At 43.7% G+C, this 16,450-nt stretch overlaps 5 protein-coding genes across 5 annotated transcripts, besides 2 other annotated features; 3 read left to right on the top strand and 2 right to left on the bottom strand.

Moving 5' to 3' along the window:
- Positions 1–2,435: 2,435 nt before the first annotated feature.
- Positions 2,436–2,518: a mobile genetic element.
- Positions 2,519–3,065: 547 nt separating this feature from the next.
- Positions 3,066–3,123: a mobile genetic element.
- Positions 3,124–6,765: 3,642 nt separating this feature from the next.
- Positions 6,766–10,641, top strand: ppk11 (pickpocket 11; the record flags this gene model as incomplete). Its single annotated transcript, NM_001347761.1, has 9 exons — positions 6,766–7,894; positions 7,944–8,076; positions 8,325–8,428; positions 8,504–9,202; positions 9,256–9,558; positions 9,617–10,080; positions 10,139–10,307; positions 10,371–10,468; positions 10,529–10,641. 4 exons carry the CDS (start codon positions 6,766–6,768, stop codon positions 8,686–8,688), a joined length of 1,551 nt encoding a protein of 516 aa, NP_001334672.1. The 3' UTR covers positions 8,689–9,202; positions 9,256–9,558; positions 9,617–10,080; positions 10,139–10,307; positions 10,371–10,468; positions 10,529–10,641.
- ppk16 (pickpocket 16) lies at positions 6,766–10,641 on the top strand (the record flags this gene model as incomplete). The annotated part of the gene is made up of 9 exons (NM_001347762.1): positions 6,766–7,894; positions 7,944–8,076; positions 8,325–8,428; positions 8,504–9,202; positions 9,256–9,558; positions 9,617–10,080; positions 10,139–10,307; positions 10,371–10,468; positions 10,529–10,641. Exons 4-9 carry the CDS (start codon positions 8,754–8,756, stop codon positions 10,639–10,641), a joined length of 1,596 nt encoding a protein of 531 aa, NP_001334673.1. The 5' UTR covers positions 6,766–7,894; positions 7,944–8,076; positions 8,325–8,428; positions 8,504–8,753.
- Positions 10,642–10,799: 158 nt separating this feature from the next.
- ppk18 (pickpocket 18) lies at positions 10,800–16,439 on the top strand (the record flags this gene model as incomplete). Its single annotated transcript, NM_135464.3, has 8 exons — positions 10,800–10,912; positions 11,191–11,397; positions 14,829–15,185; positions 15,234–15,384; positions 15,444–15,637; positions 15,691–16,017; positions 16,071–16,180; positions 16,237–16,439. 8 exons carry the CDS (start codon positions 10,800–10,802, stop codon positions 16,437–16,439), a joined length of 1,662 nt encoding a protein of 553 aa, NP_609308.3.
- CG17633 (uncharacterized protein) lies at positions 11,387–12,736 on the bottom strand. The gene has a single exon (NM_135466.4). It carries the CDS (start codon positions 12,710–12,712, stop codon positions 11,420–11,422), a length of 1,293 nt encoding a protein of 430 aa, NP_609310.2. The 5' UTR covers positions 12,713–12,736; the 3' UTR covers positions 11,387–11,419.
- CG4017 (uncharacterized protein) lies at positions 13,069–14,738 on the bottom strand. The gene is made up of 2 exons (NM_135465.4): positions 14,038–14,738; positions 13,069–13,983 (listed from the first exon to the last, which is right to left on the bottom strand). The coding sequence occupies exons 1-2, from the start codon at positions 14,722–14,724 to the stop codon at positions 13,396–13,398; spliced, it is 1,275 nt and encodes a 424-aa protein (NP_609309.1). The 5' UTR covers positions 14,725–14,738; the 3' UTR covers positions 13,069–13,395.
- Positions 16,440–16,450: the final 11 nt, after the last annotated feature.

Here is a 16,450-nt window from a genome sequence, read left to right as displayed (position 1 = left end):
GTAACCAATAGTTGTTTATTTCAACTAAATGTTGTCAACCTTTATACCGTCAGTAAACAAATTACTAAATTATTGGAACAATCCCAAACCTACCCCTAACTTCGTCACATCGAAATCGCTTGAAATGTAAATGTCATGATGATTTTTTGCCAAGCCTATTTTGAGATTAATCCATAGTTTACTATATAGTAAACAAGGAATTTTAAGTGCCTCGATCGTCATTCCAACACATTTCTATTCCAGAGGGCTCGCCAAAGTGCGAACACGACTATTGTTTACCCAGAATTTCACATGGAATAGAAAGGGAAAACAACCGAAAGCGAATACATTAGAGATGGCGGAGATCGTAGGATCCTAGACCAGAAAAACAACATCAGATTAGTGCTTTAGCGATGCGCAAAAGAGTGATCTTGGACCCCAAGGAACAGACAGATGGCGCCATCTAAGGTCAGACATTGAACCGTCTCAACTTCTTTTATCTGAGCTGTTGTTGAACTTGGCGAAATTCCCGGAGCCATCTGCAATGCAAATCCGACCAACTGCGCAATGCTTCGGGATCGGGGATTATGCAAACTCTCGTCGAAATCTGCGCCAATTTTCTGCAGAACCATTGAGTTCATGGCCAACGCCATGGCATATGCGCATATTTATCATGGATCCGATTTTCGGTACAGATCCAATGCCCAATACCCGATACAACAATGCCAGTCGGCAATCCCAACGAGATGCGTACGTCAGTCTGGGTCTGAGTGACATACAAACCCCGAGTTTGAGTTGCATTTCTGACCCCCCCCCCCTGGACTCCTTCTCCTGCGGCTCACATGGCAACTGCGTCAGTGGACGGACAGCAGTCGTCAGTTGTCGCAGGCCTCGTCATTGTAATGCAAAGCCATCATATGCTAATTGCTTGGGAAACTGCCGCGAAATGCATTGAACCTTTCGTCTGCAGGCGGCAACGTGGCGTATGAGTAACAATAGTTTCCCGGGCACGTGATCAAACGGCCACAAGCCATTTCCCAACAAACACCATTCTGGCTACAATTGCTATTCCGGCGCAGTCGAAGTGATTAAAACTAAGTCGAGCAACTGGCTGGCCGCGCTTTACAATTATAGCGATCGATAAAAACCAGGAAAGTCGGTAATGATCAACGCTGGACAACAAGAATGGGGACAACAAAATCATATTCATATCATATTCAAAATCATATATTATTATCATATTTGTAGAGAAACCACTATTGGTTTTGGTTAAGGTATAATCCTATGGGATCTAAACGTGAAAATCCAGTTCACAGTATCAAACGCAACTTTCAGCTTAACTTGGCTCTATCATAAATGAAGCATAACTAATTGATTCAAAGTAGAGGATCATAATACTGCTTACACCAAGGTTATTCTACACCCCTTTTGGAATCTCAACCCATCGCTATACTGCATTGAATTGCCGGGGCTGCACTTCAATTAAGTGCCTCGCATCTCGCGATTCAAATGGCACTTCCCACTTGAGTGAATAATCTCAGAGTTCCCAACTTAAAGGCAGTCCATCTGGAAAGCCCAGCCCCGGTTCCAGACCCTGATCATGATCGTAGGCCTGACGTCAAACGCAATATTTGCGTGAATTTTTCTTTGTCACGATCCGAGATCCAACGATGCGGATGGGCCATCTGCACGCACCACTCTGGACAAGATTGGCAGACAAAGAACCACATCCAGATGGCTGATGCACCGAACCCAGCTCAGGAGGGAACAAAAAAAAAAAGCAAAACCAAGATGCCACCAATGCAGACGGACTTTTGTACTCCGTCACCGGGAGTGTGTTGTTTCGCATATTGCCCCAGCGATTGACGCACTTGGTTGTCTTGTCACTTGACTTTTTTAATCTCGCGACTTTATCGTAGCTGACTGGACTGGCTCAGCTCAGCTCAGCTCAGCGCTCCGATCGGATTCGAATTCAGATTCGGCATCGGATTCGGAATCGGAATCGACAGCGGCATCGTTCGTCATACATAAGTGTAACTTAATATTGCGCTCAGGTAGCTCCGTCGACTTCTCTTCCTCATGTTTGGATTTCAATCATACTCGCACTCCACAGAATGTTTGCTATGGTTTTTTTTTTTTTTTTTTTTTTGCTTTCGTTACCACTTTTTTGTTCTTTTTGGCCAGACATAGCAGTCGCTGGCTATTAAATTATAGCTCAATGACTTTCCTGACGTCACAGTATTAAGCTCGGCCAACAAAACCAGCGAAGCGCCGAAAAAAGCGTTCCTCATTAACATGTTCTCCATGTGGGAGTGTTTGCACTGGTAGTCGCCGATCTTGGCATACTCGTATTATATTTTCTATATTTCTATATGTGCGCGGATAGAGGGAAACACAGACGCCAGCTTGGCGCCGCTCGAACAATTAAATTGCTCAGCTGGGAAATTAAAAATAAGTTTAAAACAAGAGAGAATGCTATAGTCGAATTCCCTGACCATCAGATCAGAGAAATTTCAATATTTTCTGGAATATCGATAGAAAGTTTCCCACCGAGTTTCCCGCCATGTACCGCCATGTCCCGTATATCTTCTTTCTTACAGTTACATACTGTTCAACGAATCTAGCATACCCACTATGTCTACGATTAATGGGTATAATTAGAAAAGTCCAGCTGTGAGCTACTATTACTGAGTGGCTAGTTTATAAGGTTTTCTCAAGATCAATCACCCGCTCACCTACCTGTAGTACTTCCAAGTATTGCCTTGGGAATTTCAAACAAATCGATCTGGTAATCAAAACGTCTACAGAATTTAATTCTTTGTGAGAGCAACGAACTTGCTTTTCTTCATTTTCAAAGTTTCGAACTCGATTTTTGACTTTCTGAAGTGTCCTTCAATTTATCGATACTCAAAAGTGAAGTGTATGTTAACCGTACGTCGATATCATTGCAGAAGGTTTTATAAGCTGCACGCGTTTCCCATTGTATTTATACCCTTCACTCGAAGATTAAAAGAGTATAGTAGATTCGTTGTAAAGTTTGTAAAAGAAAGACGAAAGCGTTTTAATACAGAAACCATATGGAACAATATCTATCGATATTCCAGAAAAACGGTAACGGGTATCTGATAGTCGGGAAATTCGACTTTGTTTGAAAACTCAAAAAACGTGTAAGCCAAGTGTTTAACCAGCTGTATTCATTCCCAGCTGTACAATATGTCACTATGAGCACTATGAGGTTTTCCTGCTAAAATATAATTATAAAGTTACCAACAGTACAGTGGCCAATTGTTGGGAAAGTACCAAATAACCTACATATCATACAGAACTTTAAACACTCAAACGATTCTCGGAAACCTTTTGATCTCAAAACGTGGTATAAATACGTTTTATAGATTTCGTTGTTAATTGCGTGTGGAATATGTATATCTTTCGGTACGAAACCAACATTTGAATGAGCTCTTATAAACGATGTAGAACAATAAAAACCGACAGGAAATGACAGTCATCAAAATGTTTGAAAACTTTCCTCGTAATTCGAACAGATTTAAATACTGATAATAGTGAGCATGGCCTGACCGACAAACGTCATAAATTCGCAAAGATGAACTCATAGACTGATAAGAATTATTGGGAACCACAGATTAATGGAAGATTTCCCCCAAACAATGAAACACTTTACAAAACAAAGGCTTGACACAATTTATTCTGCACATTCAGCTGCCAAATGGGAATTTAATTGGAGTGGAAAGCCCCCAAAAAAAAGGAAGTGCTATTTTTATGGGAACCACTCCAACGAAATTGAAATATCCCCTGGCTTGGCAACCATTTGTGAACATAGCCCAAGTGCTCCCGTTTCCGATTTTAGTTTAGTTTATGTTGCCCAGAGACATCGAATTTCTCTGGGGGCTATCAACCTGCTAATTTGTGCTGATTGTCATTTGTTTTGTGAATGATTTTTCGCAAAACACACTGTCTAAAAATAGTGTGGCAACATGTGAATGGCGCGAGCCACTGATAAAGCTGCTCCTCCATCCCTGATAATCTGGGATCAGAGCCCACAAAAAAAAAAAAACACGATGCCAGGCAGAAGGCAATTGCTGGCGAAAATAAATTTAGAACCTGACCAACAGGACGGCCGTGGAGCAACAACAAACAAACAAAAGAATAATTATTTATGGGCGTGTAAACAATTTGATTGATTCGAGCCAAACGAATCGATTTAATTCGACGTGGAAAGCAGTAAACAACGGCTGCCTTGTGTTTTAGCCAGTCGATCGCGTTTGAGAATTCGCAATTAAATACAGATCTTAAACTGTGTAGGCTTTCTTTTCATTTCCATCGCATTATGTCATTCCCAATCATTGCTCTAAATTATGGTTATCACCTGATCTTGAAGTGACAACCCATGGGTTTGAATTGAATCATATTTGATACACGGAGTATATCATGTCGAACACATGGCTTGTGAATGGTCTACCAAAAAGTTAGATGCAATCTATTTAGTCATGCTGTCACTGTGAAAAACCCAGTGACCTCCGCGGGAATTGTGACTTTGAGGCAATCACGTTTTCTGCATCGTAGAACCCGGCACGTTCCTTGACCATTTTTGGAACAGCTCATCAAAAGTGCGAATAAACATGAATCGAAGCCAAGGCAGAACGTTCGATTTCCATTTCGATTTCGAGTGCAAAATCAATTTGCGTCAATTGCAAGAGATTAGCCTCGCTCTAGTTTTGCTAAGAAAAAAGTCGCAAGCTAACGACCACATAAATCAGAGCCAGTTGATAATAAATACGGCCCAAGACGAGAAGACAGCTCTCCAGGGGGGCTGGCCTGGAAACAAGAACACGACAGATGAATGGTTCATCCGCTGGATGAATGGATGACGGATCGCTCCCGTAACGGAGGGAGGCTTATCGCAAACAAATTGAGTTTACTTAGGCGGCACACCGAAAATAGCCCGCCTGTTTCTTTCAGAGCCACGTCAGTCGGTCAAAATGGAGATACAGATTCAGATACGAGAGAGGTGTGCATCCAAACCGCAGTTACAGTTGCAGTCACACTTGTCTTTACCGTTGCGTGACGCAAATCGCAAATCACTCGAAATGAGCCACTTATACATACATATACATATATGTATATGGATCGAAATAACCCAGGCCAGAACTCCAAGCTGGAGGCGAGTGCATCTGTCCCGGATCGTTTAAGCCCAGCAAGTGATACCGCCGAAGTCGGGTAACCTTATCAGGCCCCGACATCGGAACAATAATTGAGTAATATATTGGGAGACATCGCCTGCCGGGCACGTGGCATGCAAATGAGCGGCGAAATGCCAGCGGAATACATATCATTAGAGAGATTTGGCAACCTTGGTTTTGAAACGGGCAAAAAGCCGAAAACAAAAAACCCAACCGCAGATAATTAAAACCATGCGAACCCCAATTCTGGTGAAAATTTATGGCACTCACATTTCCATTGAATTCAAATATTTGTCCATATTTGCTCGTAAATAATTGCAGAGAAAATATTTATCATCCGCGTTTGCTGCGTTTCGGTGGGAAATTTCTACTATTCCGGTTATTCTGTGGGTTATTTATTAGGGCTTTTCCACTAAATAATAAGTTTTATAATACGAAGTGATCCTAAGTCAATCTCATGTCTTGATATCCCTAAAATCCCCAAAAGTATGTGGCACATATGTTGATGTTTTATGTAGAAATCGTGTAAATAAAACAAACATCCTAGTAGGGCAAGACTTTAAATTAAAATAATTCACCAACAAAAATGAATACTAACATTAATATCACTTGTATAGGTACACTTCTTATTTTACTAATATTTGTATGAATCCATTTTTCATTTGGGTATACCCACCTAAGAGACACACGCCCCTTATCTTTATGATAACAACCGCGAACTTTCTGAACTTTCGACTACTCCTTTCACAAATCAAAATTCTCAAATCTGAATGGACTTATCGCCATTTGAGATAGCTTTCAATCTGACACATTAATGGCTTTAAAAAAAACGGTGTGAGTATGCGATTACGAATCTTGAAAATCCAAATCTAATAGATTGCCAATCAGCTGACAAACCTACGATTATAGATTTGGCAAAACCCTTAAAATTTATACATATTTGGAAACCGAATCGGTGCAAATGTCCCATTTCAAAATTGGAGCCACAATGACACTTGAAATTCGACCAGGTGACACGAGCGGAATATTTGAACACCATAATTGTGGGCGGTGGGTGAATGTGGGTGGGTAAATAAGAATACGCTCATTAGCAAGCCAATGCAAACTGAAAAACAATAACAATAATGGGGAGGAGCGAGTAGGAAGTTCACATAATAATATATTTGCCGCAAACAATTTCCTATTCAAATTTGCCGAGCTTATCGGCTGTGTAGTTCAGTAGCCAGTTGCGCATAGACAAATAAATATGTGGATAATTGTTTGTTTTTTTTTTTTTTTTCATTTGGGGGTGTGAAGGTAACCGAACAATTGATATTGATTCATTGCCTCGATTACGTCTAAGTACACACGAATGTCGAGGTGAAAGTCATCCGCCCACTTCCAATGACCTTTGATAATTGAAGGCGCTAATAATTATTGATTATGATAAGGCTGATTGGGTATAGAACAGATGAAAGGCGTGATACGGACTGATAAGAAGATGTTACACAGACTGCTAATGGCTTCTAGCTTGGATATAAATAGTATGCAGAACAGCCTAATAGACTAGTTCAGCATAAGTTCTTCATTGATTACTTTCCAAGTAGTCATGTCCGACGTTCCAGGAGAGGATTCTCCAACTCACTTTTATCCAGTTAACTTTGAGAATTACCTGAGGCCCAAACAATCAATCAAATGCCAGCCACTTCAGCGTTTCAAGAAGCCAAATGAAAGAGCCACCAATCTATACAGGAACCTAAAACGTTTAAAGATTCTCAGGTGGTATAATCGTGTGTCGAAACGATTTGAAGAGTTTCCACTGCCAAAATTCCTTGGATTCCTGCAAGCTCGTAATGATGATGGCCTATGTAAGCGGAAGACCGGATTTGAGATCTACTGCGAGATGGCCAGCATACATGGCTTTCACATCTTTGTGGGAGCAAAAACGTGGCAAAGGATACTCTGGTGGCTTCTCATTTGTAATGCGGTCCTACTTTCATTTACCCTAGTGATCATGTCCCTTTCCATGTCCAAGGAAACGCCTACCATTCGTTTCATAGACACCATGATGAAACCCACGGCGGAAGTGCCTTTTCCCGCTGTCACCATTTGCGGATTCAACACAAAGGAATGGATGAACTCCTCTCAAATAGTAAACCAAAGAAATGCAAGTTGGTTAGAGCTTCTGGAGGATTTGGCCTTACCAATCTGCCCACAAATAAAAATCTGTCAGTGGGATAATCGAATGGTGAACTGCCTAGATCAACTGCAACCCATTTGGACTCTTGACCAAAGGCTGTGCTGCAGCTTTAATTACAATAAGCAGCTTTTCAGCTCCTATTTGGGTGTTAGTTTTGTTTTAAGATCCAATGATGAGATCCTTCAAAGTTCGAAATCAGCTGGCTTTGAGGTGCTTATACACGAATCTCATGAAATACCCAATGGAGCAACACCAAGGGTATTTGTGCCAGGCGAATCAGATGCTCACATAATGCTTAGACCATATATCAATCGATTCACGAAAAATCTGAAGGGCTTATCTCTGCAGAAAAGAGGATGTTATTTTTCAACAGAACGTCGTCTAATATTATCCGATGTATATAACCAAATAAACTGCCTGGCTGAATGTCGCACCGAAAGTATCTTAAAATCATGTGGCTGTATACCGCCAAAATCACCTATTGAAAAAAGTTGGCTAATTTGCGATCTAAAGCAAATGCAGTGTGTAATAGATTTTGGTAAGAACTGTATATTTACGGAACTATAACGATATCTCGATGTTTATAGATCATGATGAGATCATCAGTGGAGAACAAAAGAATTGCGATTGCCTTCCGCCATGTGAATTCAATCGCTATGAATTCCAAAGTGATATACGATTTATAAAGGGAATGATTAATAATAGTATTGTTAACACAAGGTAATCCTTATTTGTTTATTTGAATGTGCACCATAAAAATGATTAAGCATTAATAGGAAATAATCCATATGGTGTTATTAATACGATTTTAAGTTTAGGAGATATTTGACATTAAATTGAAGATGATTTTGTTAGACCTTTACTTTTCACTTTGGTTAATCATTAGATAACATTTTATATTTCAAAAACGTGTATTAATTAATATTGATATTTATATTAAAAACTAATCTTTGTAATTAATACCTTAGCAATCAAGAGACCACAAATGAGGTCCGTGTCCGTGTCTACTACGACTCAGCGATTGCGGAGGAGCTGCTCCTGGACGTCTACGAAAACTGGCTGACATTCATAGGCAAGTGTACTCACTAATGACCTACATGGTTGCTCCCGAAAGTGTCACTCATAAAGGAAAACATTTTGTGGGCAGGAACCTTTGGCGGCATAACCGGACTATTTATGGGCTGCAGTTTCGTTTCGGTCTTCGAACTGATTTTCTTTTCTTGTGTGCGACCCACATGCAACTGGCTGACCAGACAACAGATACTTTGGCGACGTCGAAGGAATCAGAGGGTTGGAATCACGGAGTCAAGGTCATTAGGGCCGGCTAATTAGGAGCTGTCCTAATTACCCTGATATCGCCCAAGTCACAGTTAAACTAAGGTGTTCAGCCTGTAGAGATGGCTTTCAAGAAGCGGCGCATCTTCGACTTGCGACATGTTCAGGCCCAACAGATGGCCACCACCGCCATTCACAGACGCAGTCATCCGATGCACAACCATTCACACAATCCCATCCAGCCGCAACATCGATTTCGCCAGATAGGCGAATGGTTCACCGAGAACATGCGCAACTACTGCCAGACCACGTCCCTTCACGGATTCAGTTACATCACCCGACAGGACATCAGTCGCCATGAGCGTTGGTTTTGGCTAGTGGTCGTGATCCTGGCCATCATCACCTCCATTGTGCTGGTGGTGGTGTCCTGGTACTGGAGCCAGGAAACGCCAACGGTCACAGTTATCGAAAGCTCGCACTTTCCGACATGGAATATTCCCTTTCCGGCTGTCACCATATGCAACTTTAATAAGATATCGAAAAGTAAAGCACTTAGCTTGTTGGACCAAATGTAAGTTAATTTGTAGGAATCAAGTGGTAAATATTGCTCCTCATCCTTTGCAGGCAAGTTCCAGTTGGAATTAATAGATCCGAACTGCATAACCTCTTCAATCTGACACTTTTGCCCGTGGATACCATGATTAGCAATGATTCGCTGCAGAAATACGATCGGATTTTGAGCCTTAACAATCTTACACTGAACCGGCTTACCCAGCAATTGTCACCGGACTGCATCGAAATGATTTCCAGCTGCATTTGGAAGGGCATCAATACGCGATGCGAAAGCCTCTTTCAACGCATAGATACCATGGAGGGGCAGTGCTGTACTTTTAACTATTTCGGCGGTATCAGCAACAATTTTCCAGAGTAAGATTGAATAATCGAACCATTTTTATGACTGTATATAACACCTTTCACTGTGCAGGAAAATTGCATATCAGGTTCCAAAGCGACCATATCGCGTTACGGGATGCGGCTATCCCACGGGTCTCTCGGTTCTGCTTAACCCCATGATATCGGACTATTATGGCACCTTCTTCAGTGGCTTTGGCTTTCGCCTGCTTCTCCACGATGCCTATAACTTTCCGGATGAGAATTCGGAGACCAAAGTGGTCACCACGACGAGGGAAAGTTTTGTGAGAATAAATCCAGAGTCCACCTACGCAACCAACGATATTCGCCGCATGGATCTATCACTGAGGAACTGCCTCTTTGGAAGCGAGATGACCATGCATGGCCTCAGGCGCTATTCCTTCATCAACTGCATGTTCGAATGCCGGGTCCGGATGACTGTGGACCTTTGTGGTTGTCTACCACCGTATGTTTACAACAACGGCAGCTACAAAGTTTGTGGTGTGCTGCAAACCAATTGCATAATTCACAGTAAAAGTGGGTAGTAATTTCAAAAGATTTTCTAGTTAGTTATATACAAATATTGTATTGCCAGGACTCTTTTCCCATGCCCTGGCCAATTTGAATTTCTCGCTCTCAATTGTCCGGGAGACGGATAGTTTTCCCTGTGGATGTCTGCCGGACTGCCAGTCGAATCATTATGTTTCTGAGAGCACTACTGGCCGATTGGACATAAGCTACTTTGCCAACCGACCAACATTCAAGTATTTTACCCTATCTTTTATCTAGATATCTATTTATTTAATTAATCGCGATTTCCCGAACAGCAATGCCACAGATAGGATACTACTCCATGTGTTTTTCAGCGATCTAATGAGCACCAGATATCGAACGGACATATTTCAGAACTGGCTGTCCGCCTTGGGTATGCTAACAAATGTTTAAATAAGCGTTAGATTATTGATTAGCATACTTCCTTTGACAGCCTCATTTGGCGGCTTGCTGGGACTAATTATGGGATTCAGCATAGTGACGGCATTCGAGTTCATATACTTTCTTACCTTCCGTCCAGTTTTCAACTACATCAACCGGGAGTAGAGTGGCAGTTCCCAGCCATCTTCGCACACACCCCATCATTGCACTCCACTTGACACACTTTCATTAGAGCTCTGATTGATGAGCAGTAGCTCAAAGTGGCACTACAAAAGTACCTAGCACTATATAAATCGCCTGAACTCGTGCACTCTTCAAACACAATGGCTCGAGTGGAGGAGTCCTACTATCGGCGCCTGTTCCGAGAGTTTCTGCGTCAGAGTTACATCAATGGTCTGCATCCGTTTCTCTATCATACACCCGTTCGATATGCCAAGTGAGTTTAAAGGGCTTATACCAAAGACACTAGAATTCTTGTTATTCTAGTGTCTTTGCTTATACTGTCGGCCTAGAGCACCACTGAAGTGGTTAAGACATTGTATATGTAGACTGAGATAAACTAAACAAACTTGATAAACTAAGCAAATGTCTATATAATTTGTGCTTTGATGGATATCTCTTCATGGAATGTATCTTCTTGTTCGAATTCCAACTCAATGTTTAAAAAAGTTGGCCTTATCCCATTACCTTTAGCTACCTATCTCCCACTTGCAGAGCTATCTGGCTGGCTTTCCTCACCGCCATTATGATTTACACCCACATCGTGATCGCTGACCTCATCCTGGAGTATCTGGTGCAGCCCACCGAGATCCATATGGCCCCAGACCTGGTGCACGTAGCCAATAGCCCCTTTCCGGCGGTTGGGGTATGCACCTCAAACAAAATCAATGGACGCCTGCTTCGTAGTTATGCCGAAAAGCTGTGAGTACTTTATTAGTGTCGCTTAGTCAAAGTAGCCCAGGCTCTTGACCTCGGTGGCCATGGCCACGATGGAGTCAAGCAGCTCCTCGCTGGCGGGTACGATTTGCTCGGCGGGAAGCTTGAATCCGGTGAGGTAGGAGGTCGACGAGGGACGCAGTTCATAGCAGAAGGCCATGCGCACATCCTGGGTTCCGTAGGCCCAGTCCACACTGGCACCAGCCGCTGGGTAGATGGCATCGTAAATGTTGCCTCCAGTGTACGTGGTACCGTAACGCTTGTTCACGGCTGCAATGGAGGCATCGAAGACCTTCTCAAAGTCGGCCACATTGTCAGGCAGATCAGAGGTGTGTCCATAGGGATACAGCAGGTATTGGGAGTAGGCATGCAGCGAGAGGTACAGCTGGACCTTGCCCTTCAGTCCCTCAATGAACTTGGACAGTGACAGTGTCTCGATCTCAGAGAAAGCGGAAGGTCCGGCGTAGGTATCGGAGCAGGCACTGCTGCTGGCACCCACCTCGTTCCAGTGGAAGCCCCAGTTCCTGTTGGGATCGGCGCCGAAGCAGCTGCCGTAGGGAGTACGGGTCTTGCGCCACAAGCGATTCGTGGTGTGGGTGTAGACATAGCCATCGGGATTGGCGTGGGGCAGGACGTACCAGGTGTAGTTCTCGGCCAATTCCTTGATGTTCTCCACCTCGGAGGTCAGCAGTTGGTTGATGATAAAGGTGGCGGCAGCTGGAGCAATCCACTCGCGGGCATGGATACCGGCCTCCAGGAAGATGCCGGGCTTGGCCTTGCCGTTTATGGTCTCACCTCCCTTGGTGATCTTAACACCGAGGATGGAGCGTCCCTGGTAGGTCTTGCCGCCCTCAATGAGGGTGACCACTCCGGGATTCGTCTGGGCCAGGGACTGGAGCCAGGCATAGGTGTCGTCGAGTTCGTAGTACTGGGCCCAGTTGTAGGCGGTGGTGGCACGTCCCTTGATAGCGACCTTCTCGTCGATCTCGTCCAGAGACTTTTGCACATCGCGCGATTGCAGCTCATACTTGATTTCAGACTTGCCCAGAATCTCCAGGAAGTCGGGCACCTTGTGGGGAGCCACGATTATCTGAATATCGGCACCAACCAGATGAACGCCATCCAAGAACATGATTGAGTCGCTGGATCCCTCGAGATCCTTCAGCACCTCCAGTTGCTTGGCATTCTCCGAGTTGACCTTGTACATGCGGTAGTTGTCATAGCGAACACGTTCCGCGCTCACGGATGCGCTGGCCACGATGGCCAGGAGGGCGAATAGAAGGCACTTGTTCAGCGACATCGTTGTCGTTGGTTTGAGCCAACACTCGGCTAGCCACTTCCTTTTATAGGCCTTCGATAAGAGCTTCCACAATTCATTATCCGAATCTAATTTACGGTCCGCGACTGCCTTTGACAATTGCTTGGGCAGTAAATATTGGAGTAATCGGTGTACAAAATTATCGCCGTCTTAACGGCTGCAGGTTTTAAATCACTATAATTCCCGACCTGCTCTCGGTTCATGACGTCTTGAGCTCTTTAAGAAGTGACATTTCATCATTAAATAATTCCGAAGTCTGGCAGGTGAAATGTTAAGTGTGTGTGATAGTGGCTAAGTTTAATTATGCCAACTCTTTAAAAGAATTTCAAAAAAGCGTTGTCTTAATATTTGAAATTTATAAATTACATTTTTAGTATTAGTTATATTCATCATTAAACCAAATTTATAAGCTCTAGCTTTTGTTTATATTCTAACTTTGACAAGTCATTCTGTTCCACAAACTAACATTTCAGTCCGCAAAATTGATAATATATAATCAAATCATTTTTTTTACCCAAAACTTTTTAAGCCAATTTGGACTTTTCATCTTATCAGCTTGTCCAAGTTATCTTTTTAATCAAAACATGCTTACGTTTAGTTTTTTTCAGAAGTAACAGATCTTTTCATTCATATCTTATCAACAAAAACGTCGTAAGCTCTCTCTTCTACTCAATTTTGTAACCCTCGATTTGAGCAGCAGCCTTAATCATTTCCACCAACGAATCTGTGGTCTCCTGACCCGTTGGTATAATTTGGGCGGCGGGCAATCTAAATCCTGTCCAGAAACTATACCCAGACGGTCGTAGCTCGTAGGTAAAGGAGTACTTAACGTTGAGCACCCCATAAGCCCAATCCATACTGGAACCAGCTGCCGGATATATGGCATCGTACACATTTCCTCCAGTGTACCGAGTTCCATAACGCCGCTTCATTGCACCCACGGCTGTATTGAAGATCTGCTCCAACTGCCTATGATTTTCCGGCAGTGCGGATGTGTGTCCATAGGGATATAGCAACAATTGGGAGAAGGAGTGCAGCGAGAGGAACATGAACATGGGTTCCGGCACCGATTTCAAAAACTGAGAAAGAGTCTGAACTTCAGGTTCGGAGAACGCCTTGGGTCCAGCATATGACTCCGAGCAGGGATCAGAACTGGCTCCCACCTCACGCCAGTGGAAGTCCCAGTTACGATTGGGATCCGTTCCAACGCAGTTCTTGTCCTGCGGACTCCTTGTCTTGCGCCACATGCGATTCTAAAGGGAAAATGGTTAATATCTTATTGGATATCAGTTGCAGTACCAGCTTACCGTTTTGTGGGTGTAGACATAACCGTCTGGATTGGCATGGGGCAATATGTACCAAACATAGGATCTGGCTAGATTCATGATCTCCTGCTGCTGAGAGGAGAGTAGCTCGTTAGCAAAGTAGGTGGCCGTGGCAGGACCAATCCATTCCCTAGCATGCATTCCGGCCTCCAAGAATATGGATTGCTTCTCAGCTCTTCCATCGTTATGATTAATCCTCAGGCCCAGCAGCTCACGACCCTCGTAACTCTGACCCGCCACAAATACACTGACGACATCCGGATACTTCCCCACCAGATTCTGCATCCAGCGATGCGTGTCGTTAAGTTCGTGGTATTCACTCCATGAGTAGTCATCACTTCGCCGATTAGCATCCGCAATGGGCTCTATGTCCAGCGATAGACTCGTTTGGGCATTCGCGTCGATGAGTTCAGGCGAGAGATCCAAATCTTTGACGAGTTTCAGAAAGGTTCCATCGAAGTCGGGCGCCACCAGAAAATCCGTGGGCCCAAGATGCAGATTGTTTAGGACCAGAGCATCCTCGCTATTCGCCTCCAAAGATCGCAGTCCCTCCAGTTGATTCGCCTTCACTGGACTTACTCTATAGACCTTGTAGTTGTCGAACCTCTGGCGTTCAGCCAAGCAAAAAATAAGAATATTAACCGACAGTAGCAACAGCAGTAGCTTCATATTGGCACTAGTCCAGGGTTAGTCTTGCCCCGGGCCTTTTATACCCCATCCGAGTGCAGTGAGGCATACTAATTTCTGATTGTAACACTCCACGACTCCAATAGATTCCATCACCAGGGCAACTCCTCGCTGCAGGCGGTGGCCCTAGATCTGGACGATATGGCCAATCGCCTGCTGGTGCTGGCTCAGTTCTACCTAAACCCCCTCGAATCCGATCATGAACGTTGGAATGCCACGGAGCTGGATCGACTGCATCGGCTGCTCGTCGCTTACCACAACGGCGCTGGTTACTCGGTGCGCGATATACTGAGGGACTTGTCGCCCGGTTGCGGGGATCTGGTGATTAGGGGCATTGTCTTCGGGTTGCCCGTCAATGCCAGTCAACTGTTCCTCAAAAGACCAACATCGTCGAATGTGTGCTGCATATTTAACTATAGACGGCCGAGCTATTCCCAATTTCTGTAAGTGTATCGTACATTATATGGCTATCTAATATACAAGTTTTTAAGGACCAAGCGAGCTGAGGAAGACTCCGAAATGAGAGCTGTTCCAATGGTTGTCTTTGAATCGAATTCCATTTTGAACAGCGTCCAATTTGTGCTGCAGGATACTCCAAAGGAAGATATCACAAATACCTTTCATTCCAATAGTGCTTTTCAAGTGAGTTGATAGGATTCCAAATTGTAGTCTCCTATCCTTTTTTTTGCTATTATCCTTAGCTCATAATTTTCCCCCAAGAGGACTACGCCACCATTCAGTCTACGACTTTGGGAGAGGTGCTGGTGGATCACTACAGCATAGTGGAGATTCCCATCCAGCCGATGTTTTTTAGTTCAGGCGATGGGGTTCGCGGAGTCCCGCCACATATACGACGTTGTTACTATCCCGAAGAAGGCATGCGGTTGCTGAACCAGTAAGTAATTAGAAACCAATCCGCGGAATACCTGGTGAACATCGTTCCTACAGATCGTACTACTCCCTGGACGAGTGCCTTCTGGTATGCCGCATGAAGAGCATGATCGATCATTGCGGCTGTGTATCTCCGCCCTTGACCGGCAGTTCCATGGATCTCGACTATTGTATGCTTCCCGATCTTCCATGCCTAATGAGATGGAAGAGCATTTGGTATGGCTACAGTGACTTCGCCTACCTGCAGAACAAGGAAGAGAACTTGGTCCAGAGGCAGTGCGAGCACTGTTTGCCCACCTGCAACGGAGTTAGCATGAGTATCACCACCAACGTGGCTCCTTTGAGACGGACTTATAATAGCAGTGGTTACTTTACCGGGTTGCTGTAAGTGATGTACCACAATTTCTTTGATAAATAATGAATATCGAATATTTTAGAAAGGGATTGACCAACGAGCGACCATTAGCCATTATAAAGCTTTTCTTTAAACTGCGCTTTGCCCAAGCCACAAAATCTCAAATGGTTAGCAGTTGGGTTGTTCTGCTAAGTGAGTACAGTAAATAACTAAGACGAGTAGTTAAAAAATATTAACTAACCCTTTAGATCGCTTTGGAGGCATTCTCTCGCTTATGTACGGTTTCAGCATAGTCAGTTACATAGAGATCCTGTACTATCTTACAGGCAAAGGATTTGTCTACATATACAGGTCATTCTTATTAGATAAGGAGCCTATCAATCACAACTATTCACTTTACTGGCGTGAGCTCCGTAGCAATCTGCCAAGACAAGAACAACTTCGAAAATAATCTCACTCCGC

This window comes from Drosophila melanogaster, chromosome 2L (assembly GCF_000001215.4).
Source record: "Drosophila melanogaster chromosome 2L".
NCBI lineage: Eukaryota > Metazoa > Arthropoda > Insecta > Diptera > Drosophilidae > Drosophila > Drosophila melanogaster.
Note: the sequence above shows the minus strand (reverse complement) of the source record. Positions and strands in the feature narration are given on the sequence as shown.

Excerpts from the sequence above, each read along its gene's own strand:
- CG4017 (NM_135465.4), bottom strand. The coding sequence starts at position 14,724 with ATGAAGCTACTGCTGTTGCTACTGTCGGTTAATATTCTTATTTTTTGC. Across the intron at positions 13,984-14,037 it reads ATGTCTACACCCACAAAACG|AATCGCATGTGGCGCAAGAC; the intron begins GTAAGCTGGTAC and ends TTTTCCCTTTAG.
- CG17633 (NM_135466.4), bottom strand. The coding sequence starts at position 12,712 with ATGTCGCTGAACAAGTGCCTTCTATTCGCCCTCCTGGCCATCGTGGCC.